The sequence below is a fragment of the Lepus europaeus genome, chromosome 11 (genome assembly GCF_033115175.1).
Source record: "Lepus europaeus isolate LE1 chromosome 11, mLepTim1.pri, whole genome shotgun sequence".
In the NCBI taxonomy this organism is placed as follows: Eukaryota; Metazoa; Chordata; class Mammalia; order Lagomorpha; family Leporidae; genus Lepus; species Lepus europaeus.
This window is the reverse complement of record NC_084837.1, coordinates 110197855-110221831: the sequence shown is the minus strand read 5'-3', so window position 1 is coordinate 110221831 and position 23977 is coordinate 110197855. Positions and strand designations below refer to the sequence as shown.

General features: G+C 60.5%; 1 protein-coding gene across 1 annotated transcript in view; it reads right to left on the bottom strand.

Annotated features, from left to right (window-relative positions):
- Nucleotides 1-23977, bottom strand: part of RASGRF1 (Ras protein specific guanine nucleotide releasing factor 1) — a 90120-nt gene that overhangs the window by 25455 nt on the left and 40688 nt on the right. The window contains exons 6-13 of the mRNA XM_062204854.1: nucleotides 16366-16445; nucleotides 13950-14143; nucleotides 13617-13726; nucleotides 10511-10629; nucleotides 8966-9126; nucleotides 8362-8425; nucleotides 6418-6554; nucleotides 4708-4790 (exon numbers count right to left, since the gene is read on the bottom strand). Coding sequence (XP_062060838.1) covers nucleotides 4708-4790; nucleotides 6418-6554; nucleotides 8362-8425; nucleotides 8966-9126; nucleotides 10511-10629; nucleotides 13617-13726; nucleotides 13950-14143; nucleotides 16366-16445 — 948 coding nt within the window. The remainder of the gene's footprint in view (nucleotides 1-4707; nucleotides 4791-6417; nucleotides 6555-8361; nucleotides 8426-8965; nucleotides 9127-10510; nucleotides 10630-13616; nucleotides 13727-13949; nucleotides 14144-16365; nucleotides 16446-23977) is intronic.

Below are 23977 nucleotides of genomic sequence, written 5' to 3'. Positions count from 1 at the left end.
TCTGTCCCGGTTGCCCCTCTTCTAGGCCAGCTCTCTGCTGTGGCCAGGGAGTGCAGTGGAGGATGGCCCAAGTGCTTGGGCCCTGCACCCCATGGGAGACCAGGAGAAGCACCTGGCTCCTGCCATCGGATCAGCGCTGTGCGCCGGCTGCAGCGCGCCGGCCGCGGCGGCCATTGGAAGGTGAACCAACGGCAAAGGAAGCCCTTTCTCTCTGTCTCTCTCTCTCACTGTCCACTATGCCTATAAAAAAAAAAAAAAAAAGGCAAACTCCCTGAAACCAGAGCAAGCTCTAGCTCCCACCAATCTGCTGGCCAGAGATTGAAAGCAAAGCTTGGCAAGACACCGTGTTCGCAGCCAAAACTGCTACGGAGCAGCTCTCTTTTTCTTTTTTTAAAAAAATTTTAGCCCCCACCTATAAGGGAGAACGCGCGGCATTTGTCTTGCCGTGTCTGGCGAACTTCACGCAGCATCCAAGCTGCCGCGGGCATGGGCTGTGCTGTTCGCCTGCTCGCGACTTTTGGATTCCAAAATGTGCTGGGTTTGTGGTCGAGGAGCAAACACGCGGCTGTGTGTGTGTGTGTGTGTACCTGTGCCCCAGTGTGGGCGGCAGGAAGGCGATGACCTGCTGCCCCCCAGGGTCTGCGTTGGCAGGGAGCTGAGTCAGGAGCCAGAGTAGGGACTCTGGCACCCTGATCCGGGACGCGGGGGTCGTAAACGGTGACGTAACCATTAGGCCACCTGCCATGCCCTCCACCACATGCAGTTGGTGGCTGCTTTAAATCTTGTATTCTGCGGGATGCGGGCAGGAGGCTAAGTATTCAGATACATGTTACAGCGCCCCCAGGAGAACAAGCTTGGGAATCGCACCCTCAGGGGCTTCCAGGGAAGAGGCAGCTGAGGACCTAGGTGTCCCCGGCCCCAGGGGCTGTCCCAGAGGAGGTGAGCACGGGACACGCCTGCCTTCCTCACTGCCCTTCTGCAGAGGTGTCCCGCAGTGTGTGCGCGGAGGGGCTCCAGGACCCCTGCAGACACTGAAATCTCTTCTACAGAACAGGGTTGGTTTTGTACCTGCAGCCCCGGCTGCACCTGCGGGACCCAGCGTATTCACCCTGGAGCTCCCCCTGGCTCACGGCCTCTCTGGCAGTGGCAGCTCCCGCTCTTCCTTTCCCTATCTTCAGGATCTCTGCAGAAGCCGAGAGCAGCTGTCATCCCCCACATGGGTGGTCCCGGGACGCGGCACCACGCATGCGCACAACTTCCTGGGCCAGCAGCCCTTGCATCACCGCTCGGTGGGCCACGTCCTCTAGCGCAGCCGAGGGTCTGTGTCATACTGAGCCACGGCGGGCACGTTCCCGTGAGACGCCTCTGGGAGAGGCTGGGTGAGGGTCAGCCCTGGGATCAGGGACCACCTGGAGATGCGACTCCCGGAAGGCTGCCTGGATCTGGTCGGTGAGGGTCCCAGGTGTGACGTAGGAGGGGGCCCTCTGGCCAGCGTTCCTGGAGGTCGCGCCACTGCCAGCAGAAGCCTCTAGCAGGTCCTCTCGAAGCCCTCACCCCCGCTTCTGCGCATGTGCGGAGCCACTCGGAGGTCCGGGAACACGAGGACGGCCCGCTCCTCCAGTTGCAGGGCGTCCAGGCCCGGGACCTGGGTACAGCTTCCCTCGAAGTTACCCCGGCAATGAAGGACAGCGCCGCCGTGTGGACCCTGGCTGGGTCGCGGGGGCAGCAGGGTAGGGCAGATGTCGCACAGGACCTGCACAACCCCCTGCTGCTTCAAACATCTGCAGGCGGCTGGAAACACCTAGGACAACGCAGCGCTGCGCCAGCAGTTACCACACAGGTAACATCCCGTAGGGGCGCCGGTTCAAGTCCCGGCTGCTCTGCTTCTGATCCAGCTCCCTGCTACGGGCCTGGGAACGCAGTGGAAGATGCCCCAAGTGCTTGGGCCCCTGCACCCACGTGGGAGACCTGGATGAAGCTCCTGGCTCCTGGCTTTGGCCTGGCCCAGCCCTGGCTATTGCTGCCATTTAGGGAGTGAACCAGCAGATGGAAGATCTCTCTCTCTCTCTCTCTGTGTGTCTACCTTTCTCTGTAACTCTGTCTTTCAAATACATAAATCCTTTTTTTTTTTTTTTAAGTTCTTCAGCCACTGGCAATGCCTGCCGCCTCGCAGGCCGGGGATTTGCCACTCTTGCCAGGAAACATCTTTGGAGAACATCTGAGCGTGAATCCAGCCCCCTCTCTGACACTCCTTGGCGAGGCTCCAAGTACTGATCCTGCTTTGGCTACATGGAGAAAAGACTCTCTCTCCTCCCCTGGGCAGTGCCGCTGGCCCACCTTGAAGCTGTGTGCTGGGGCAGAGCCTTGGCACCCGGGATCCGGGCAGGTGCACTGAGCCTTCTTGGCCCTTTGGGGTGCTGGTGGCCGACCATGCTGGGACCCTGGCCACCGGCCCATGGCCTTGGTCCATTTCACTCTCACCCCATCAGAGTGGCCACCAGAGGGAGCCGCACACAGCCCAGTGCCGGCCATCCATTGCTATTTTCGGGCTCCTGCCCAGCTCCGTGGCCTCATCTTCCCCCTGTGGCGTGGATGGCTCTGTTATTTAAGAAAGGCCTGTTGTGCTTTAAAATCCGAGGGAAGCAGCCGAGGAAGACAGGTAAGCTTTGGAGCCAAGAGCTTGGGAGACGCGGCAGACAAGGGAGCAGGGCAGGGCAGCAGCAGCAGCGGGCGCTGCATGTGCACGAAACTCGGCATTGACACGCCACACCCCACTCGCGTGAGGCACACGGGACATCCTGTATCTGCGGGGACTTCCGCCACCCACGGTGACGCCACGGTGGCCCCTAGCATCTTCTTCTTCTTCTTCTTCTTTTTGACAGGCAGAGTGGACAGTGACAGAGAGACAGAGAGGAAGGTCTTCCTTTTTGCCGTTAGTTCACCCTCCAATGGCCGCTGCGGCCAGCGCATCATGCTGATCCGAAGGCAGGAGCCAGGTGCTTCTCCTGGTCTCCCATGCGGGTGCAGGGCCCAAGGACCTGGGCCATCCTCCACTGCACTCCAGGGCCATAGCAGAGAGCTGGCCTGGAAGAGGAGCAACCGGGACAGAATCCGGCGCCCCAACCGGGACTAGAACCTGGTGTGCTGGCGCCACAAGGCGGAGGATTAGCCTGTTAAGCACGGCGCCGGCCCCTAGCATCTTCTATTGGAGATGGGTGGACGGGATGACGGCTGCTCTTCAGGTGGCCTGTCACGCTTGTCCCTGTGCCTGGGACACAGCAAGGACAGGGTGCGCCCCTGGCCCAAGGAGTTCCCGTGGCTGATGCCACTCTCCTGAGCTTCCGCTCTGATCCATCAGCTCCACCTGCCGGTGGCATGGGCAGGCGCACGCGGTGGCATGGGCAGGCGCACGCCCGTCGCGACACCAGAATCTGGGGGCACAGTCCTCCCATCCACACATCCTCCAGCGGAACCCCCGTCCCCTCCTTCTCCCCTGGCCTGCTGTGTGCACCTTCCTGTCCATGGTCTCTGGGGTGGACTGTGTGCTCATGTCCTGGAGGCCACCATGCATCCAGGCCGTCCTGTGTGACACACCACGCCCCCCACCCAGCTGTTCTGAGCCTTTGTTCCTGCTGTTCCCTCTCCCCAGAATGCTCTTCCCTCTGCATCTTCCCACCAACGTGAAGACGTCCTTTGTGGCCAGCTCTGACATCTCCTTCCTCCTCCATGGCAGGTGAATTGGCCCCCATCTCTGGGCCCCCGGGCACGGCACACACTGTACTGTTTGACACCAACCCTCCTGGTCGGAGGCTCCACCTGCTCATCTCTCTCCCGGGAGTCTGCCCAGCAACGAGGACACAGCCCAGGTGCTCCTCGAGGCGGGTGGGGGCTGGGCCTTGGCCTGGGGTAGACAGATCCCCACAGTGGGGCCCACTGGCCACTTCAGCACCATTATAGTGGGCTGCATTTTTTCCCTCGCTGGTGACTTTACCTGGTGTCACCTGTCCTCTTTCCTGGAAATGAGGAGCACCTGCTAATGGATGTAAGAGCAACCCAACGTGTGATTTTCTCTTGTCACAGCGACCGAGCCAGGTGGCAGGGAGGAAGGTGTGGTCCTGTCCCAGCATGCTCAGAGTGGCTACAGGACCCCTGGGCCGGGGCCCCTCCTGCGGGCGCCAATGACCTTGGCCTCAGCCATCATGTAGAGCCTCAGAGACTGGCGGGGGTGGGAGAGGGGCGTGCACCTGCCTTGGCACCCAGGAAGCTCACGGAGCCCTCGCATCTTCAGGCCCCAGGCTGCCTGGCCACCTGAGGGCAAGGTGAGGGGGCCGGCGGTGCACAGATGCCTGTGGAACCACACGTGGGGCTGCCTGAGGCCTCAGCTCGAGGCTGCTCCCCCCGCCGGCCCCGCCTTGTCTCTGGGCATCGTTCACACAAATGTAATAGCTCTGGAGCCTGTGTTTTGTAGTTTTCCGGCTGTCTTTTGGAACCTATGTATTCATTTTGTAATTAGCAAAAGAAACCAACTTACCCCGTCTTTATATGTGAAATGTCCTAATACAAAAATAATGCCCTTGTGCACAAAAACCCCAAACAACCAAACCATACAACGTGAAAACTCGCAAGCAAACCCTGCGGATGGAAGCCAGCGCCCCCCCCCCCCCCCCAGCCTCCCTCGCCCCCTCCCTCTGCCCCACCCCCACTCACTTGATCATCTGCGGCACCGTGACCTTGGAGTTCTCTTCAAAGGCATTCATCATGAGCCCATTGCAGCGGATGTTGTCCACGCACTGGAGTGACAGGGAGGGAGGGCCCGGTCAGACCCCACCCACCAGGATGGCCATGCCCCCTGCTTGACACCGAGGCCACCGACAAAGCCAGGCTCAGTGTCAGGGATCCTCTGGACTCCAGATGGAAGTTGAGTCCCAGTGGAGGGACCCCGCGGTCTCCCGTGACCCTGCCAGGCCTCAGTTTCCCCACATGCAGAATGGGGACAGCGACTGCTCCGACGCTGAGCTGTGTGCAGAAGGCTACACCTGGCATGGGGTCAAGGGCAAGGCCGGCTTCCCGTGGTGACTGGGAGGCCAGCCCTGTGGGGCCTCTGTCCCCCAGCCCTGCAGCGCTGCCTCACCTCCACAGGCTCTGAAGCTGGGGGTGGATCCCCAGAGGACACCCCATTTGCGGGGTGCCGGGGGGCAGGGGCGAGGGGGGCAGAGTGTACCTTTCACTCAGCCTCTGAAAAACCACAAAGTCCAAGCCTTGCTTCGAGTAACAAGTTCCCACCCAGGCAAAAGGCAAAGACACAACTCTTGGTGGCGGTGGAGGAGGGGCTGCCCCTGTTTCTCCTCTTGGCACAGGGAGGGTGGGGGCCACCATCCCGGGCCACACCACAGAGTCCCCTGTGTGTCACAGGAGGCACAGCCGCTGTAGCCCTGTGCCTCCGATGGCTGCAGCTCCCCCTGGGGACGTGACAGGCCAGCCTCGGGGCTCCCGGTGTTCTCCAGGGTGTGCCGGGGACCCTGGGAAAGGACAGAGCCCCACTGTGCTCTTCTGGGACTATGGGAAGGGCAGGCCGGATGGAAGGCCGGGGGGCTCACGCAGGGAGCCCTGGCAGGAGCGGAGGGAGTGGTGAGCTGGGGGGGTGGGGGCTGCCATTCCGTGCAGACTGTTCTTCCAGTGCCTGCAAGCACTGACCCCCAGCCCCCACCCCAGAGCCCCTGGCTGCAGGGGGAGCTGGCAGCCTCGCTTCTCCTCCTGACTTGTGCAGCCCACCCTGCACAGAGCAGGGCCACGGCAGGTGCACGGGGAGGCAGGTGCACGGGGAGGCAGGTGCACCTCTGCCGCCGGATGGGCCTGCCCCGATCTTCTGTGGCTGGACCCCGGTGCTGCTGTCAGCATCTTCCCAGCCTCTCGCATTCAGGTGCCCCCAGGGGTCCCTGCAAAGTCCGTACTTCCTGCTAATGCTCTGGGCGGGACCACTGGTGCTGAGGCTTGCAGGAGGCAAAGACAAAGACAACCTCCTCCCTCTGCAGTTGACACTGTGTTTCACCTCTGATCCCGTCCTGGCTCCCAGCTTCCCAGGGCCGGTGCCCTCTGTCCAATACCTTGGTGCCTATCAAGGACCTGGGCGCAGAATAACATGCACACACCTGCGACCTGGCTCTAGCAGGTTCCTGAGGTGGGGGGGAGGGGGAAGAGCCAGGGGATTCAAGTGCAAGGGGCTCCCAGCCACACTGAGGGTGGCCCAGGGCCCTCTGTGCCCCGGGGCAGGTTTGCTGAGCCGGGCCTTGGTTGGGGTGCAGACCTGGAGTCTTCCTCCTTTCCAAAAGAAAAATGCAGCAATGCCCTCCCTGCCAGCCCCCGCCAAGTCAGGCCAGCAGGGGCCACCTGCTTTCAGGGACAGGTGACACTGCTCACCTGGCTGATGTCACTGGTCCACGCCGCCTTCTCCTGTCTGGACGAGGCAACGAGGATGACCGTGAAGGGTGGGGAGTCCTTTGGCTCCACCCCGATCTTGAAATCCAAGTGGTCAATATCTTGACCGGATCCTTTGGCTTCCCGTGGGAAAATACCAAGAGGAGCGAGTGTGAGTCCCAGTCTACACCACCAGGGGGCGCTCTGCCCCAGTGGACCCCAGGCAATCAGAGGATTTAGTGCTTTTCCCTTAAGTGGGGGAAGTCACGTTTTAAAGAATGAAGAACTAAGGCCAGGAGGGTGCAAGGGGCTTGCAGACATGCACGGGGAAATTCTGGACGCAGAGCCGGGAGACACTGCCCTCTGCACGCAGGGGATGTGGCCAAGACCCTAGTAGGGGTCAGCAGCCCAGGTGTCGCAGCCAGGCCAGGCGAGGAGCCCCCACGTCATCCAGCATTTACAGATGCACGGAGTCCTGAGTACTTCTGCTGCCCTGCACCTGGGAAGGTCCCAGTGGGAGGAGTCTTTCAGGGCTGCCCTGCTAACTGGGGGTGTGCTGGGTGGGTGGAGCGTGGTGGGCGGTTGGCTCTGCTGCTCGTTGGCTGTGCAACGCTGGGACAGGGTCTGCCCTGCTCTGGGCTTCGGGCGTCCTCCTGTGCATCAGGAGTGGGGCTTGGGGCTGCCGAGGTCTCCATCCAGTTCTGATAACAAGGATTTTAGGGTGGGCCCGGGGACATGTTCCAGGTGGTGACTTGGGGGCTGTGCTGGCTTCCCAGGAAGTGGGGTGTGTGTGTGTCGGGGGCGCTGCTGGGGGGTGCTGGGGAGCCGTGTGCAGGAGAGGTGACAGGAGCCTTCGTGGTGAGAATGCCCTGCGTACATCTTGTGCATGGCTGAGTCCCGGGGAGGGGCCCGCGGGCGGCCAGGGCTGGCCAGAGTGTCTGTGTGTGCGTTTGTTGAGGGTGCCTGGGGCTGCCCCTAAGTGCCCCGGGCCACCTGCACCAGGGGTTCAGGCACAATCTCATTCCCAGGCCCCAGGCTCGGGAGGGGCACGGATCACTGGTCCTGTTGGTGTCACCCTGGGGCGGGGCATCCAGAGGACATCTATGAGTCTCGAATGGGGTCAGCGAAGATGGAGACAACAAACCAGCTCTGGCCCAACAGAGACGTTCGAGATTCCACCCCAACCCCAAATAACCACCCATCCCCCGAGGCCGAGGCCCAGGGACAGAAATCCCATAGGACGCGCAACAGAGGCTGGGGAAGCACCAGGGACCCGCTGGCCTTGTCCTGTTCTTGACCGTCCCCCCAGTCACGTGCTCCCCTCTCTGTCTTTTCTGCCACCAATCTCCTCCCTCAGGACCCCCAGTCCTGTATCCCCTGCATCGGGGTCCCCACACCCCCTGCCTTCCCACTGGAGGACAGAGATGGGGCCTTGTGCACACACAGGAGGGGGAGCCAGGGGTGCTCAGTGAGATCCTGGGTATCAGCTGGTCCACAGACCCCGAGGAGCCTGGGTGGAGGTGGGAAGGTGGATCAAGATGCTCCCTCTGAGCCAGGGCGCGCTTTCTTTAAAAAGCCTCTCTGCTGGGGCCGGCACTGTGGTGCAGCAGGTAAAGCCACTGTCTGCAGTGTCAGCATCCTATACGGGCACTGGTTCAAGACCTGGCTGCTCCACTTCCTATGCAGCTCCCTGCTAGTGACCTGGGAAGAACAAGAGGATGGCTCAAGTGCTTGGGCCCCTGCACCCATATGGGAGTCCCAGAAGAAGCTCCTGGCTCCTGGCTTTGGTCTGGCCCAGCCCAGGCCATTTTGGCCATCTGGGGAGTGAACCAGCGGATGGGAGGTGTCTCTCTCTCTCCCTCTCTCTGTAACTCTGCCTTTCAAAATAAAGTGACAAGCTTCCTGTGTGCTCACACGCGTGTGCACACACACTGCTGCCACACTCACCTTCCTCCTCTGTGCTCTCTGGGTCTTCCAACAAGGTGCAGTCGATGAGGGATATGACTCCGTTCTGAAAGACAGCAGTGGGCGCCACCGTGGGGCCAGGGGCCAGGTGCGCCCGTTGAGGGGTCCGGAGCATCGGCGTGGGGCGGGGCTGCCGCACGTGGGTGCAGGTGCGTCTGCTACAGGCTGGGGGCGGGGGGGCGGGGCCTGGCTCCCCTGGTGCAGGCCAGAGCCCTCCCTGGCCGCCAGGGCGACAGCTTGTGTGTGAGCCTGTGTGCATGTGTGCGTGCTTGTGTGAGTGTGTGCGCCTGCATGAATGTGTGCGCTTGTGCTCACACGTGTGTGATTTGTGTGCGCATGCATGTGTGTGAGCGTGCATGTATATGCGTGTTCATATGTATGCCTGTGTGAACATGTGCTCCTGTGTGAGTGTGCAATGACTGTGTGTGCTTTGTGCGAGTATGCGTGTGTCTGAGCGTGTGTCTGCACCTGTGTGCTCCCACGTGAGAGCCCGTGGCTCGTGTGAGTGTGGGCGCTCCCACAGCCCTGACAGCCTCGCCCAGTGTCCGGGCCAGGCTCAGTGCCCGTCACAAGCCCGCGAGCTCACCTTGGTCAGGTGCAGCTTGCCCCCGGAGCCCCTGGTGCAGATGATGAGGTGCTTGGAGAACAGGAAGCACTGCCGCTCGCCCTCCTTCCTGAGCGACAGGGAGCCCAGGCGCCCCCTGGTGATCTTGCCCTTTTCCGACATGGGCACCTGGATGAGGGACCCTGCGGAGGGGGAGAAAGACCCTGAGCCCAGCCCGGCCTCTGGTGCGGCTGTGTAGGCTCAGGTCCCTGCAGCCCACATAGGGCTCCCCTGCCTCCCAGCCAGGGGCCAGGGCCTCTGTGGACAAGGGAGCCCTCAAGGGCATGGCCCCGGGGGCTGGGAATGAGATGCTGGCTTGGATCTGGGGTGGCACGAGGCTGAACAAGTCGGGAGGGCAAGGGATTCACAAGATCCACAGCACACCTGCTGCTACCAGCAGCTATGGCAGACATCACCAATCAAGCCCAGAGAGCTCCAATAGAACCTTTAATCCTCAACTCAAGCCATGGTGAGCACAGCTCTGCCTGTGATGACGCGCAGGTGCTGTCCCCTCCCTGACACCTGCCCCCAGCCCCCCCTCCCCCCCCGGCCACCTTATGGTCTAGATCGGGCACATCCTGCCTCTTCTCTTGCTGTCTTCTCTCTCCCCTCTCCTTTCTCTCTCCCCACCATGTTCCAGGTCAAGTTGGCCTGGAAAGACTCGGTGTGGTGCCAGCTCTCTGGGAAAGCCCTCGGGGACACTCTGCCCAGGCCGTACTCTGCAGGAGAAACTGCGATTCAGGCTGATGGCGAGCACTCCTGGTCTGGGAGGACACTGCCCACCCTGGGAGGGGTCATGCCTCCAGTCATGGTCTACTCTGGGTTTCTTTCCTCCGCTCCTGGAAACACTCTGTGGGGTCACCTCTGTTACAGAGTGTCCCATGCAGTGTGGCGAGCAGGGGGACACGCAAGGCCGGCTCTGGGCTCAGCAGCTCACAGGGTGGGCCTGGGGAAGGGGCTTGGGAAAAACTCCAAGGGACCACACTCTGGCCAAGAGCAGCTCAGGGGCCAGCAGGGGGTGCTGGTGCGGCTTTCCCGAGTCAGCCAGGGTAGGATGGAAGGGACACTGCAGGTGGCCACCGGGCATCAAGACCGAGTTTCCCACAAAGCACACGCTGCCAGGGAGGTGGACGTCACGTGCGTGGCAGCCTGGACATCCCTGCCCGCCCCCCCAGGGCCACGCCCTCAGAGTCCGCTCAGACGCTGCAGCTGGGACTGCAGGGCACCAGAGCCGCCACCTGTGAGAGCTACCGGGTGCACAGGGCGAGGAGCAAGGCGGTGGGGTGGACCCAGAGGCCACTCTGGGGCCCTGGACTGCGTCCCCATCCTCAGGACCCGCCAGCGTTTGTGAGGACACACACGGCGCCAGGCCAGGGCCCCGTCGGGGAGAACCCTGTTTATGTCTGCAGAGAAGGAGACGGGGGACGCAGCGCCAGGTGCATCTCTGTGGCCACACTCCAGCGTCCACGTCCACCTGCCGCTCGGCCCTGGTGGTGTGTGGCGGGGGTCACGGGCCAGGGGTCGCACCTTGCCTGACGAAGGTCTGGCTGGTGTCCAGGAGGATCTCACAGCCCTCGATGATCATGCGCTCGATGGCCAGGTTCTTCCGGATGTTCTCCGTCTCGCTCACCTCGTCATGCATTATCCTGGGGGAGGGGTGAGGCCAGGAGACCACGAGGTTGGACACCAGCCACTGGGAGTGGCACGAGGCTGAACAAGTTGGGGGGGGGCGAGGGATTCACAAGATCCACAGCACACCTGCCACTACCAGCAGCCACGGCAGACATCACCAATCAAGTCCGGAGAGCTCCAATAGAACTTTTAATCCTCAACTCAAGCCATGGTGAGCACAGCTCTGCCTGTGATGACGCGCAGGTGCTGTCCCCTCTCTGACACCTGCCCCCAGGCCCCTGCCCCAGGCTGCCAAGGAGAAGGCCTGGCACCCAGGGGTCTGGGGTGGAGGCGGAGCCTGCGATTCCTGAGCGGCTGCTGTGTGCCGGGCACCTCACAGGTGTGTGACCCCATGGGCCAAGGAGGCAGGTGTTTGTCCCTCAGAGAAAGGGCCCTGGGAGTGAGCAGCTAGCAAGGCAGGACCTGGGTTCAGTGCCTGTCCTGGTCCCGCTCCTGGCCTCAACTCACGGGCGTCTGCACCTGCCGCTTCCTCCTCCCCTCAGCCCCCTCCCCGGCTCTTTAGAGCAGACCCCACACCAAGGCCAGGAACACTGGGAGGGAACCAGGACAACTCCCCTCCTGTCCAGGAGGTGGTGCCCTCTCACGCTTCTTGAAGACAGCGAGGGAGGGACTGGGTGGGTGTGAGCGCTCTACTTTGCCTGGTGGGTTTCCAGGAGTGCTGGGAAAGTAGTGAGTAATTTTTCCCTTGCCCACCGGCTCGGAGCCAGAGCACACAGCCCTTTCTCTGTCTGCTGTGAGAGCCCCCCAGAGGGCCGGGGTCGGGGGAGGGAGACAGGTGTGGCTTACAACACCCTCATCCCATGGGAACCTTACAACAGTGAGATGGGAGATTGACTGATCTGGCCTGGCACTGAGCCAGTGACTCTACCCCCGCTCTCTGGGGCTCTAGCCCCAGGTCTGTTCCTGGCAGGTGCTTGGATGAGGGGGTGGGGGGCTTGCTGCTACTGTCACTGGCTGCACAGGTATTCCTGGTTGTTTTGTTTTCTGGTGGAGCATGTGCACTTTTGGCTTAAACTCACTGGGCTGGAGCTTCAATGGGTAGGGCATCTGGATGGGGGCGCCCCTCCCCCTCGGAGCTGGGGCCTGGCCTCCCCTCTGGGGTGGAGGGCATTGGGCAAGTGCTGGGGAGAGGCCAGTGGGGATTGGAACCACTTCTCGTGATGGGTGTAGGGTCCGGGCTGGACATAGGTGCAGGAAGGGGCCTCGGGCAGTTTACGGAAGATGGAGTTAAAAGGTGAGTTTATGTCGGTGCAGAGAAGTTTGTAAGCTCTGCTGTGGTGTTTTTTTTTTTTTTCCCCACAACGTGCACTTTCTGTGAACTCTTTGGAGAACCCTCGTGTGTGTGATAAAACACAGAATGGGGGATTCCGAAGCAGCAAAGCCAATCTCCCTGCTAGGCTCATGCAAGGTGCTCCACTCTGGGGGGCGGGGCCAGCCCCAGGCTGGGGGCTGTGAGTGCACACAGCCTGGCCCTGGAAGTGCCAGGGACTTGGATGACAGGTGGGAGGAGGGCCTGGCCCCCTGAGGGGCGGGGGTGGCCATCTGGGGGCTTCCTGCAGGGCCAGGGGCAGGGGCAGGAGGAGGAAAGAGCTGTTCGCATGGCAGCAGGAGAATTCTCTGCCGTAGGCTGGGTTCAGGGCCGGGGGCAGGTGGTTGAGTGGGAGAGGGAAGGCCGGCCACAGCCAGGATCCTAACACCTTGGCCCCTCTGCCAATGTTTGCCTCGGGACAGGAACTCTATCCCACTGTCCTGTGGGAGTCCCCACACAGACACACACATATGTGGGGAACATAGGGAAGTGTGTGTGGGGATGGGGCTCTCGGGTGTGGGAGGACTGGGGTGCCCCCTCCCGCACCCTGTGACGGTCCTCACCCTGAATCTCCACTCTGGGGGCTGCAACTTGGCTGGGCCCCAGCCTGCTCCGTCCAGCACGATCCTCCCTCTGCCTGGCTGGGAGCTGGTTCCCTCCCCACCCCATCCCCAGCCTCAGGAAGCCTCCAGGGTATGGCAGGGCCCCGGGGAGGGCTGGTGCCGGGCCCCCACACGGCAGCCCATCTCTGACCACCTGCCCCTCCTCATCTCTCAGTCCCTGCACGGCGGAGACCCCAGGGCTCAGCCTTGGTTCTCCTTTGATGTCCTGCCCAGACCCCCATGCTCCTGGCCCAGAAGCTCCCCGTCCTGTGACGCTAACTCCACCGGCAAGCCGACAGCTCCCCAACTCCCCTCACCCCCACTCTCCACACCCCACTCCCTTCTTGCCTCTCCATGTGACCGTCTCATCAGCACCTCAAGTTCAAGGTGCTCCCAAGAAAGCTCCAGGACCCCATCCAGTGCGGTCCTGCCTGGTTTTTCTCCATCTCTGCTTCGGGCAGCTCCACCCTGTGGCTGCTCAGCCCCAAATTCCGGACTCCCCCTGGACGCCAGCGTCCCACTCCCCACGCCGAGCCCATCCGGAGCCCCAAATGCACCCAGAGTGTGAACCCCTGCAGGCCTCCCCTCCCCTCCACCCCCACTCCATGCAAGCTGCCACGCTCTGCTGCCCGGGGTGCTGCAGGGGCCTCTCCCTGGCCCCTCTGCTTCTGTTCCCGCAGAGGTCACCTCTGGACTAAGTGAGCGGCCTTGGCCAGCGGCTTGGGGCCCCTGGAATGGGCGCCACTTGTTGGAACCTTAGGCACAACAGGGCCTGGCACCCGGCATCCCTCTGTGGCTCCTAAAACCACAGAGGACAAGCACCCAGTGTCTGGGGGTCCCTGGCAGCTCCCCAAAGTGAGGCCCAGGAAACAGCCCCACCCCCAGCAGGGACCCCCAACCCCGGGCTGGCCTGTAAGCCCCCTACAGATCTGGCAAGGGGACTTTCTTTGTGGCGAGTGGGGCAGCTGCTCCCCCACCCCCCGCCATGGCCACACACACACACCTGGGCAGGTGCGGGCACGGCGCTCACCTGGACAGCTCCTCCAGCTTGGACTTGGCGTAGTCCAGGCTGTTCCGCTCCACGTGCTCGTGAGGCGTGTGGGCCAGGAGCTCGTGGAGGGTCAGGATGTACCTGGGGATCTGCAGGGACGGCGAACAGAGGAGAGAGAGGCAGAGAGGAAGCAGGAGACAGAGAGGGATGGAGAGAGAGAGAGAGAGAGGCAGAGACGGGTCTTTCAGTCCAGGGGCTGGGGAGGCGACAGGTGCACCTCCGGCCCCGGACTCCCTGACGTGGGGGCTCATCCAGGGTGGTGCCTGGCGGACAGGCCCGCGGGGAGCCCGCCCGCTGCCCGCCCTCGGGCACCTGGAACATGGGGTAGGTGAGGAAGGTCTCCAGTGTGCGCTCCTCGCAGTCGGGCTTGGCCTCGTAGTGCTTGAGCAGTTTGTCGAAGTCGCGGTTCTGCTTGCAGTGCGCCAGGATCTGCAGGCTGTACTGGTGATTGCGCACGAACTCCTGGTAGATGTTCAGCATGGGCAGCAGGATGTCGAAGAGGTCAGCTGCGAGGGGCGTGCGGGGCGGTCAGCGCATGGCCAGGGCGCCCTCGGGGCCCCAACCCCGCCCAGCGCCGGTTGCTGGGACCACATCAGCTCAGAGACACAGCTCCCGCCTGCCTGACGCATGGGGCTGGAGGACCAGTGAGAGGAGGTGGCCTCCATGCCCTGCCTGGGGGAGGCCGCGTCTCCCTTCGCACCCAGGGGCCCGACCTGCTGGTGGCGCTGGTGGCTGACGGCTGTCGCTCTGCGAATGGCTCTCAGCTGCAGGACGCTGCCCCACCCCATGAGCGGTCCCCGTGGGGTGTAAGGACCCCACGGCAGGACCACCGTGGGGTCAGCTGGGGCTTCAGCCAAGTGCAGGGTGGCTGGCTCCTCCCTGTGTCCTTTCTACTCAGAGGAGCCACAGAAGCAACCCATGGTGGCCACAGGTGTTTGGGCAGCTGGCCTGCAGCTGGATCTCCTCCCCCCGCCACGCCCCGCCCCGCCCTCCCGCCAGTCTGCTCCCACATCCCTCAATCTCTCTGTCCGTCCTTGTGCACACTCCAGCTCCCCTGGAGGGAGGGGAAGGGAGGGGCGGGCAGAGGGCTTCCCGCCCACTCCCTGCAGGGGCCACTTTCAACCTTGTGGAGAGCCCAGCCCTCTAGGGACAGGACCTGATCTGGCCTTGGGGAGAAGCCGGGGGTCTTTGATTGGACAAAGGTACAAGAGGGCCTGCTCCCCACCCTGCACCCCAAGTCCCGGGCCGGCCCCCATCTCCCTCGAGAGCTCCTCTCCCTGTGGGAGGTGGTCGGTGCCCACCTGTACCTGCCCGGTGAGGCTGGGGGTGACAGCACCCAGCTGGGCTGAGGCCGCGCTGGGTAGGGGCAGCACAGTCTCCAGGGAGCGCAGCCGGGCAGCGCGAGGGTCCGAAGCCATTGGGAAGCGTGCGTTAGGAAAACACACGGCGTGCACGTCCACATTTTTTTTTGGGGGGGGGCACCAAAAATCAGCTCCTATTTTGATTTCATTTCCCAGACTTTCTTTTTTTTATTTTTAATTTTTAATTTATTTATTTTTGACAGGCAGAGTGGACAGTGAGAGAGAGAGACAGAGAGAAAGGTCTTCCTTTGCCGTTGGTTCACCCTCCAATGGCCGCCGCGGTTGGCGCGCTGCGGCCGGCGCACCGCGCTGATCCAAAGCCAGGAGCCAGGTGCTTCTCCTGGTCTCCCATGCGGGTGCAGGACCCAAGCACTTGGGCCATCCTCCACTGCACTCCCGGGCCACAGCAGAGAGCTGGCCTGGAAGAGGGGCAACCGGGACAGAATCCGGTGCCCCGACCGGGACTAGAACCTGGTGTGCCGGCGCCGCAAGGCAGAGGATTAGCCTGTTAAGCCACGGCGCCGGCTTTCCCAGACTTTCTGAAGGACCTCGGAGGCAGGAGAACCAAACGTGGCCCAAGGAAACAATCTCCAATATCAAGGGAACTCGCTATGTAGAGGTGGTTGGTGGTTCTTTCTAATAACCAAAAGCTAGGGGGCCGGTGCTGTGGTGTAGCGGGTTAAAGCTCCAGCCTGCAGTGCCGGCCTCCCATATGGGTGCCTGTTCGAGTCCCGGCTGCTCCACTTCCTGTCCAGCTCCCTGCTGTGGCCTGGGAAAGCAGTAGAAGATGACCCAAGTCCTTGGGCCCCTGCACCCACGTGGGAGACCTGGAAGAAGCTTCTGGCTCTTGTGGCCATGTAGGGAGTGAACCAGAGGATGGACGAGCTCTCTCTCTCCCATCTTTCTCTCCTTCTTTAACTCTGCCTTTCAAAAAATCCCAAAAACTGGAACGACTCCCAGAGCCGACATGACGCAGCCCACGGGGGCCATCTCAGGCGCTGGGGTGCCACACAGCCAGCAGAAGGCAAGCTTTTGGCAAAAGAAAAGTCTTAGGCCGTGATGCTGAAGTGAAAAAATAAACACCCCCTCCCCCAGCAGGATTCCGATTCTATATTCAGTATGTTTGCAATTATGTAAAATGGGCAAAATAAAAAAAAAATTCCAAGATCTATACAGAGAAAAAAAAAAACTGGAAGAAAACGCGGAAGCCCTTAGCGTGGCTGCTGTGGGAAGTGGCGTCGCGGCTGGTGTTTTTCAACGGTTTCTACTGCTCTGAGTGTTCGAACGTTGTCAGGTGAGCGTGGACAACATCACTTCCGCCCAGGGCCTGGCCCCTCGAGGGGAGTCTGTGAGGGGCTGCTACTCACCCAGCACCAGCGTGGGCCAGCTGGAGATGCGAGCCTTCAGGCCTTGGTAAAAGATCTGGTGCAGGAACATGATGGTCTCGCTGCAAGAGGAAGCAGAGGGTCAACCCCGAGCAGGGGCTTCTGCCTCGGACCCCTCTTTCCCTGGACCCCCGCGTGCTCGGGGCCCTTGGGAGGGGGGCCGTGCAGTTCTGCAGCAGCACACCCTGAAGGGGGCGCTCACAGACGTGAGCTGCGGGGAGGGTGCCATCGGCAGGGCCCGGTGCAGAATGAAGATGGCAGCCCTCTGCCAAAACCTTGTTTCAGGAGGGCGTGGGCTCTTCTGAGCAGGGGGCCAGGTGCCACGAGGCTGGAGGAGGGGCTCCAGCCCCTGGTGCCTCTGCAAGCCTCCACCTGGGGAGGGACCCTGAGGTACCTGGGGGGGGGGACCCCGGGCTCTGCAGAACACCAGAGAAGCCACTGATGATGGACAAGGAGCCCGGGTTTGGGACCCGCATAGAGCTGGGCTCGAGTTCACCTGGGGACCCCTGCGATGTCAGGTGCACAGTGGCCCCTCAGCGGATGCCACTGGCTCCTCCTCGCCCCAAGACCACCTTGTTTTGGACCTGAGGTCAGAGAAGCCAAAGACTCAGTGTCCCTGCAAGGTGGCCAGGAGCACAGCTCTCCTCCCCAGTGGGGGAGTGTTCTGCAATCCATTCGTCATGTCTGCACTGACTGGGGAGTGGATAGGAGCCAGCAATTGAAGCCTCCAGGAGTGCCTGGCAAAGCAAAGCAGGCAGAGGGTGGGGCAAAACCTAGAGCCCTGGCTCTGTCCCTCTCCGGCTTGGGCCCCCCTCGGGCAACTCATAGCCCTTGCCGGGCTCAGGGACAGAACCAGGCCAGATGCGCAGGTCCCAGGGGTGTCCTAGAGACAGACCACCTCTGCTCCCTTCCCACAGCCCTCTCTTCCTCCCTATGTCTCTCCTTGCCACCACCTGCCACTGTTGGCTCGTGTCCCCTGGTTGCGCACTTCACCGCTATCGAGTGACAATTTCCTTCGTGTCTGGATCTCCCATAGACTCTAAGCTCCCTGTGGGCAGGAATGGGGCCCCAGAACACAGCTGTCTCAGCCGTGCACTGCACAACACAGGGGTCCCTTTGGTGCAGACCGAGCACTGGCAGAGTTTCCCTGTACAGGGCCTGATAATAGACAGTGTGGGCTCTGGGAGCCGCACCGTGTTTGTGCCAGCTAAGCAGTCGCAGATAAACCCTGAATGAATGGAAGGGACTGTGTGCCAATAAAACTTTATTTATGGATGAAATGTGAACTTCACCTCCTTTTTCACCTGTCACAAAATAGTCTTTGGATTTTTTTTTCAATCACTTAAAAACGTCTATCCAGCGGGGCTGAGATAGGGAGGCAGAAGAAGCAACTGGGCCTCCTGGAGATAACATAGGCGACCCATAGGACACGGGTCGGGTTCCCCTGGATCTGAACAGAAACAAACCCCCGACCAGTTTATGGGCCAAGGCTGACCTAGACTGGCCTCCAGCTCATTGTATGCTCTGTACCGCCTTAGCCTGCTCTGTGAGGCACCACCAGCCGCAGTGATGGCAAACACAGATCCAGGTAGGGATCTGTGGGTTCCAGGAAGTCTCCAGCTACTTCCCAGAGAAACCAGGAGTATCCCTCCCCTCATTGGAATGTACTTTCCCTTCCACTGAGCCAGCCCTGCACTGTTAACACAGCCCAGTGCTGGGGCCCCTCCCCTCCATCTGCGTTTGCTTTATCAAGAAAATGCTGCTTGCTATTCGCTATCTTGCCTTGCTCCTGGGTTCCTTCTGGAAGCAAAGTCGAGGGTCTGGCTGCTGCAGGGCAGCCCCCTTGGTCCTGCACCACCTTGGAGAGCTGGCCAGGAGACAGGCAGTGGAGAGGACTCTGGACCAAATCAAGACACACACCCCCCATTCAGTCCTTCTTTCATGAGTCCATCTGTCTGCCCACGGCCACTGTGTTTTCTTGTCTCATGTTTTAAAAAAGATTTATTTATTTATTTGAAAGGCAGAGTTCCGGAGAGTTAGAGAGAGAGAGAGAGAGAGAGAGAGACAAAGGTCCTCCATCCTCTGGTTCACTCCCCAAATGGCCACAACGGCCGGAGCTCTGCTGATCTGAAGCCAGGAGCTAGGAGTTTCTTTCGGGTCTCCCACGTGGATGCAGGGGCTCAAGGACTTGGGCCATCTTTCACTGCTTTCCCAGGCCATAGCAGAGAGCTATATCAGAAGTGGGGCAGCCAGGACTTGAACCAGCACCCTATGGGATGCCGGCGCTGCAGGTGGTGGCTTTACCCCTCTCTTCTCTTTTTTTCCAGTTCACCACGGCCCCACCTATCTCACTTTGGGCGCTGGGTACCGGGCAACGGCAGCCTTCTGGGATGCTGGAGTAGCCTAGGTTGTCAGTGACTTCCTGCTGGGTCACACACTCACTCCCCAGTGGGCATCGTAGGTGAGAGTCCATACTTTCCATCATGCAGATTCCAGCGGCCCTGGACGCCACCCCACGGCAGTCCTGGGGGCACTGGTGGGGCACAAGCCACGCTGTGCAAGAGGCCACTTAGGACCCTCCCACCCTTCTCCCTCTCTCTCCTCTCGCTCTCTCAGGTCCCTGCCCATCCTGGTTTACCTGAATCCTTCTCCGCCGCCATCTCCCTGGTTGCTGAGCTGTTGCTGCCTCTTTGGGGGTGACCCGAAGGTCCCCGCAAGACCTTCCCCCTCATTCCTCCTTTGGGGGTTCTCAGATGCCTTCTCTGCCACCCTGGGGAGGGTCACTGGTCTCCTTTCTTATTTCCACCTCTTCCAAAATCTTTAAAAACATCATGGCAGGGGCCGGCGCTGTGGCGCAGCTGGTTAACGCCCTGGCCTGAAGTGTCGGCATCCCATGTGGGCGCCGGTTCTAGTCTTGGCTGCTCCTCTTTTGATCCAGCTCTCTGCTGTGGCCTGGAAAAGCAGTGGAGGATGGCCCACGTCCTTGGGCCCCTGCACCCGCGTGGGAGACCTGGAAGAAGCTCCTGACTCCTGGCTTCGGATCGGTGCAGTTCCGGTGGTTGCGGTCATCTGGGGAGTGAACCAGCGGATGGAAGACCTCTCTCTCTCTCTCTCTCTCTCTTTCTCTCTGTCTGTAACTCTGCCTCTCAAATAACAAATAAATCTTTTTTTTTTTTTAAGACAGTGTCCCTGTGACAGTGGACACAACACAACAGCGGCGACCTCAGCAACCCGCGAAGACCACAGTCAAGTATGAAGTACGAGACCCAACCAAAAATGGGGCGCGCTGTCATGGAGGAGCCCCCGTTAGAGGAACCTCGGCTTCCTGGGACAATCCTAAAGAGGAAAGGGGCCTCCCATTTTCTGTACTGCTGCCCGGCCTGAAATACAACCAGGCGCCCAGCCCGATGCTCCGGTCCGCCAACCAGAACATTCTCCTCCAGGTAGACGGGTTTCATAAGAGGGAGGGAAAGCGGGGCACTAGGACCCTGTGGCGCTGTGTCGGGACCCTGGCCTGGGCAGGCAGGGTGGGGTGCGTCTGGCTCCTGTCTGGATCGTCACTCCTCTGATCTGGGGCCTGATGTCCCAGAAGCTTCCTTCCTGGGCACTGCTCCCAGGAGGCCCCTCCCATTACTCCTCCACCCTCAACCTCTGAGCGGGGAGGAGACGGTGGTTCCTGCCCGGCTGGCTGTGCCCCAGGACCTCGTGCTGTCCCCCCCCCCCGTGGGCCTTTGTCCACCCGACCTGAGGACCTGCACCTGCGGTGATGGGAGCCCACGTCCAGTAGTTATTGCAGTCCCCAGTGGGGCTGGGGTCACCACCAGGGCCCACGTGCTTTTCGGGAGCCACAGCCTGTGGAGCCGACGCCAACACGTGGCTCTAGGGGAGAGACCACAAGGCTGGATTTCACTGCCACCCTGGGGTCATCCAGGCCAAGACAGGTGTGCAGGGACAGGATCTGGGTGACCCAGATCAGAGCCACCACCCTCCGACACCAAGTGTCACCACCGTAAGTGTGGGGGGCCGCTGGAAGGAGGACCGAGCTTGCCTGGGTGGGGGGCTGTGGCAGCCCCCACCATGATGTTCAAGACTGCCTAAGACGGGAGGGGCTGAGCTAGCTCCTCTCACCTCTGCTGAGGAGCCTTGGGGGGCATTTCCACCACAGGGTCTCTAACACAGTCTGAGAAACCCCGAAGGGCATTTGCGTACCAGGCCTGTCCACATAGGACTGGGAGCTCCCAACTCCCATCATTGTGAAAGACAAGACCCAGTCCACCCGAGGCCAGACAGGAGCTGCAGCCGTGCCTCCAAGTTCTTCCAGAGTGGGCTTGGAAGGCCTTGGCAGTCCCCTGACAACTCAGCACCCCTTCCCCCACAAAGGAACACAGCGGGGGCTACAGACCCACGCAGGCTGGAAGAGTGGCGGACAGGGCTGTGCGCCCGCCACCCGACAGCTGCTCACCCCGACGCTCTGTTTCCTCCCCTGCCCGGTTTCTGCTTTCTAAGCACAGGGCTCCTCATCCACTGTGAACGCCCCCGGGGAAGCAAATCACCCAAGGCCACACGACCAACTGTCCAGGAAGCGTTCTTAGCACGGGTACCGCAAACCCTCTTCCCTCCCACTGCACACGACGCTCACTGGTGCTCCAGGGGTCAGAGGGTCAGCCAGGTGGGGCCTGCTGGGGTGGCTTCCCCCGTCACTCATCAAGACCTACTCATCAAGGCCTGGCGGATGGCAGGTGTTCTCAAAAGTACATGGGGGGAGGGGCGCTTCCCCACTGCAGGCCCCGTGTCTGTCCCCACACAGCGTGACCACCAGTATGACCGTCCAGGCCTACACCACGCCCGACCCTTTCTAATGCAGACCAACAACATCTTCACGGTGGGGAAGGTTCAGTGGGAGGCGTGGCTCCTAACGGAGTTTCTGTCCATCAGCTGTCAAGTCCAGCATGAAAGAAGAGAGTTGACCTTGGTGGGCACAGGAGCAGCCACTGGGTTAGCAGCTCCTCTGGGATGCATTGCTCACCAGGAAACAACTCTCTCTCTCTCTCTCTAAATATATATATATAGATAATATATATAATAATATATATTATTTATAATACATAATATATAATATATACATATTGTATAATATATAATATATATTATACGTAATATATATAATATATTATTATTAATATTATATATATATATATAAATCTCACTCTGGCCACGAGGGACATCGAGGCCCGGAGCCCAGGCGAGCATGCTCTTGGTCACGTGCAGACAGCTCCTGGCTGCCTGGCGGCTGTGGTTCTTGACAATGAACTTGCCTTTCACTGCCAGCTGAACCAGGTGGCGTAGGTGCTGTGATGAACCACACCTGCTGGGTCTCCACTAACAACTCAGGCACAGAGGGATTAGATATTAGGAGCAGTTATCACCAAGCTAAACGGCTACGCTCTTTTGGCTAAGAGACACCAGCAGCTAACCCCATCCGGCAAGGGGAAAAGGAGGCCCTTCTACCTGTCACCTGGCTTCGGCCCCTCCGAGGACCCCTCAGCCAGGTCTGCTCGACCCGCTTGGTAGGTCCATCTCCTCTGGGATACAACAATTCTGTGTCTGGATGAGGGTTCCAACCACCCTGGGGACTGAACCGGACCCAGCTCCTGTCTTAGCTGCTCCACCACTGGGACCCTGAGACCTGGTGTCCGGAGAATTCCACGCCCTAAGTGGGCAGGGACCACAAGTCTATACGCAGCACTAAAGAAACTGCAGAAGGCAGATCATCCCTCGCCATCAGCCCCTTAAGACTGAGGGTTGGAATTCTCCCCGGGGGACTGGGGCTGACACAGAGCACGGAGGAAGCAGGTGAGCCACCTGGAGATGACGGTTAGTTCCTACAGGACACAGGTTTGGTTCCCTTTGCTCTGGAGATGAACAGACTCCCCTGCCTGGACACGCTCAGACCAGGATGGGGGCCATGACTGACCTACAGCTCATTATACGCTCATTGGCATATTCATTAGCATGCTAAATGATGCACCTGCCAGCCGCCGTGAGGGCAGGCATCAGAGCTCATAAGGAGTGCAAAGGGGTGGGGGCTGGATTCCAGGAGCCCCCACTACTTCCCAGAAAACCTCCCCTTTCATTAAATGGCCCTGTGACATTACACGCAGGTCAGAGATGGGGCCACGCCCCTCCTCTTTGCTTGCTCACGAAAACGCTTGCCACTCACTGTTCACTGTTCTCTAACTCTCCCCCTGGATTTCTCCTGGAAGCAGAGTACAGGACCTGGGTGCCGGGTGCAGAACCTGCAGACTCCATGGAGTCCAAATGCCTGGGTCCACCCAGAGTTGCAGGCAGCTGGCGACTGACAATCCGTGAGCCCAGCTGAGCTGTCCAGGGCTTACTGGGGGCAGGGGTTGAGGGTAGGGGAAGAAATTTATTCCTCACCATTTTTTTCCAGCCTACTCTGGGTCACTAAGTCTGCAAGGCTACCTGGAGTACCTGGGGTGGGGGGTAAATGTTACTTGAGTTTATAAAAAGATAATGCTGATTTCCTATGTCCTAATCAATGCATCTGATGATAAAAACTGCCCAGCACGTATATTAGCAAGCGGCCCTGTGAGGCTCAGAGGTTTGATCTTTAGGTCTCTCGAGGCCAGAAGCTGCCCCCTCCTCCCTTCTCTCTCTCATCCCCGACTCTGAGGCCTTATCCACGGTCCATGGTGTCCGCCCTGCCCCCAGCATCCCCCTCCCCCGCAAGGGCTTCCAGCCTCTTCAGCCTGAGACTCAGACCCAGGTCTGACCACTCCTGTGGCCTCTCCTGCAGGATGGAGACCCCCAACCCCCCCCCCCCAGCACACACCCCTGGCCGGGAGGGGGAGCACAGCTGGGCTCCGGGAAGGGGACCCTACTCCTGCTTAGCCGAATGACTGGATGCTGAACATTTCACTAATTTATTCGAGAGACAGAAACAGGCAGAGAAAGCGCTCTCCCATCTGCTGGTTCATCCCCTCCCAAATGCTCGACCGGAGGGGCTGAAGACAGGAGGCAGGAGCTCAGCCCAGGTCTCCTGAGTGGGTGGCAGGGACCCTGCTACTTGAGCCCTCGCCACCGCCTCCCAGAGTGCACACGAGAAGCGGAGCCAGGAGCAGAGGCAGGACTCGGAGGCAGGCGTTGCTGTGGAAGGCAGGTGCCCCAGCTGGGGTCTAAGTACAGAGCAAGGGGAGTCCTGCTCTGAGCAGTATTTTAGAAGGACATGCAGGTGACTGAGCATCTAGGGGCACACTTACCTTAATTCCCAGGGGAGGCGCATTAGTAAATAACAGTCTGTTGGTTTGTATGTCTTCATTTCAGTTGCTTTTTGCAGTTGATACAATCTCCTCACCCACCAAATACTTATTGAAACCACTTCCTAAGGAAGTTCTCTTACGAACAGGCTGACAGAATAGCAGCTGTCAGCTCTGTCTCCCGCGATCAGTGCCCAGAGCCATCATCTGGCACAGCCGCCTGCTGCTATCGGGGAGTGGGCAGAACTCGAGGGAGCCCGGGAGCTCTGACCGTGAACTTGGCCTGCAGGTCACCGTGACGGCATCAAGATGCCGCA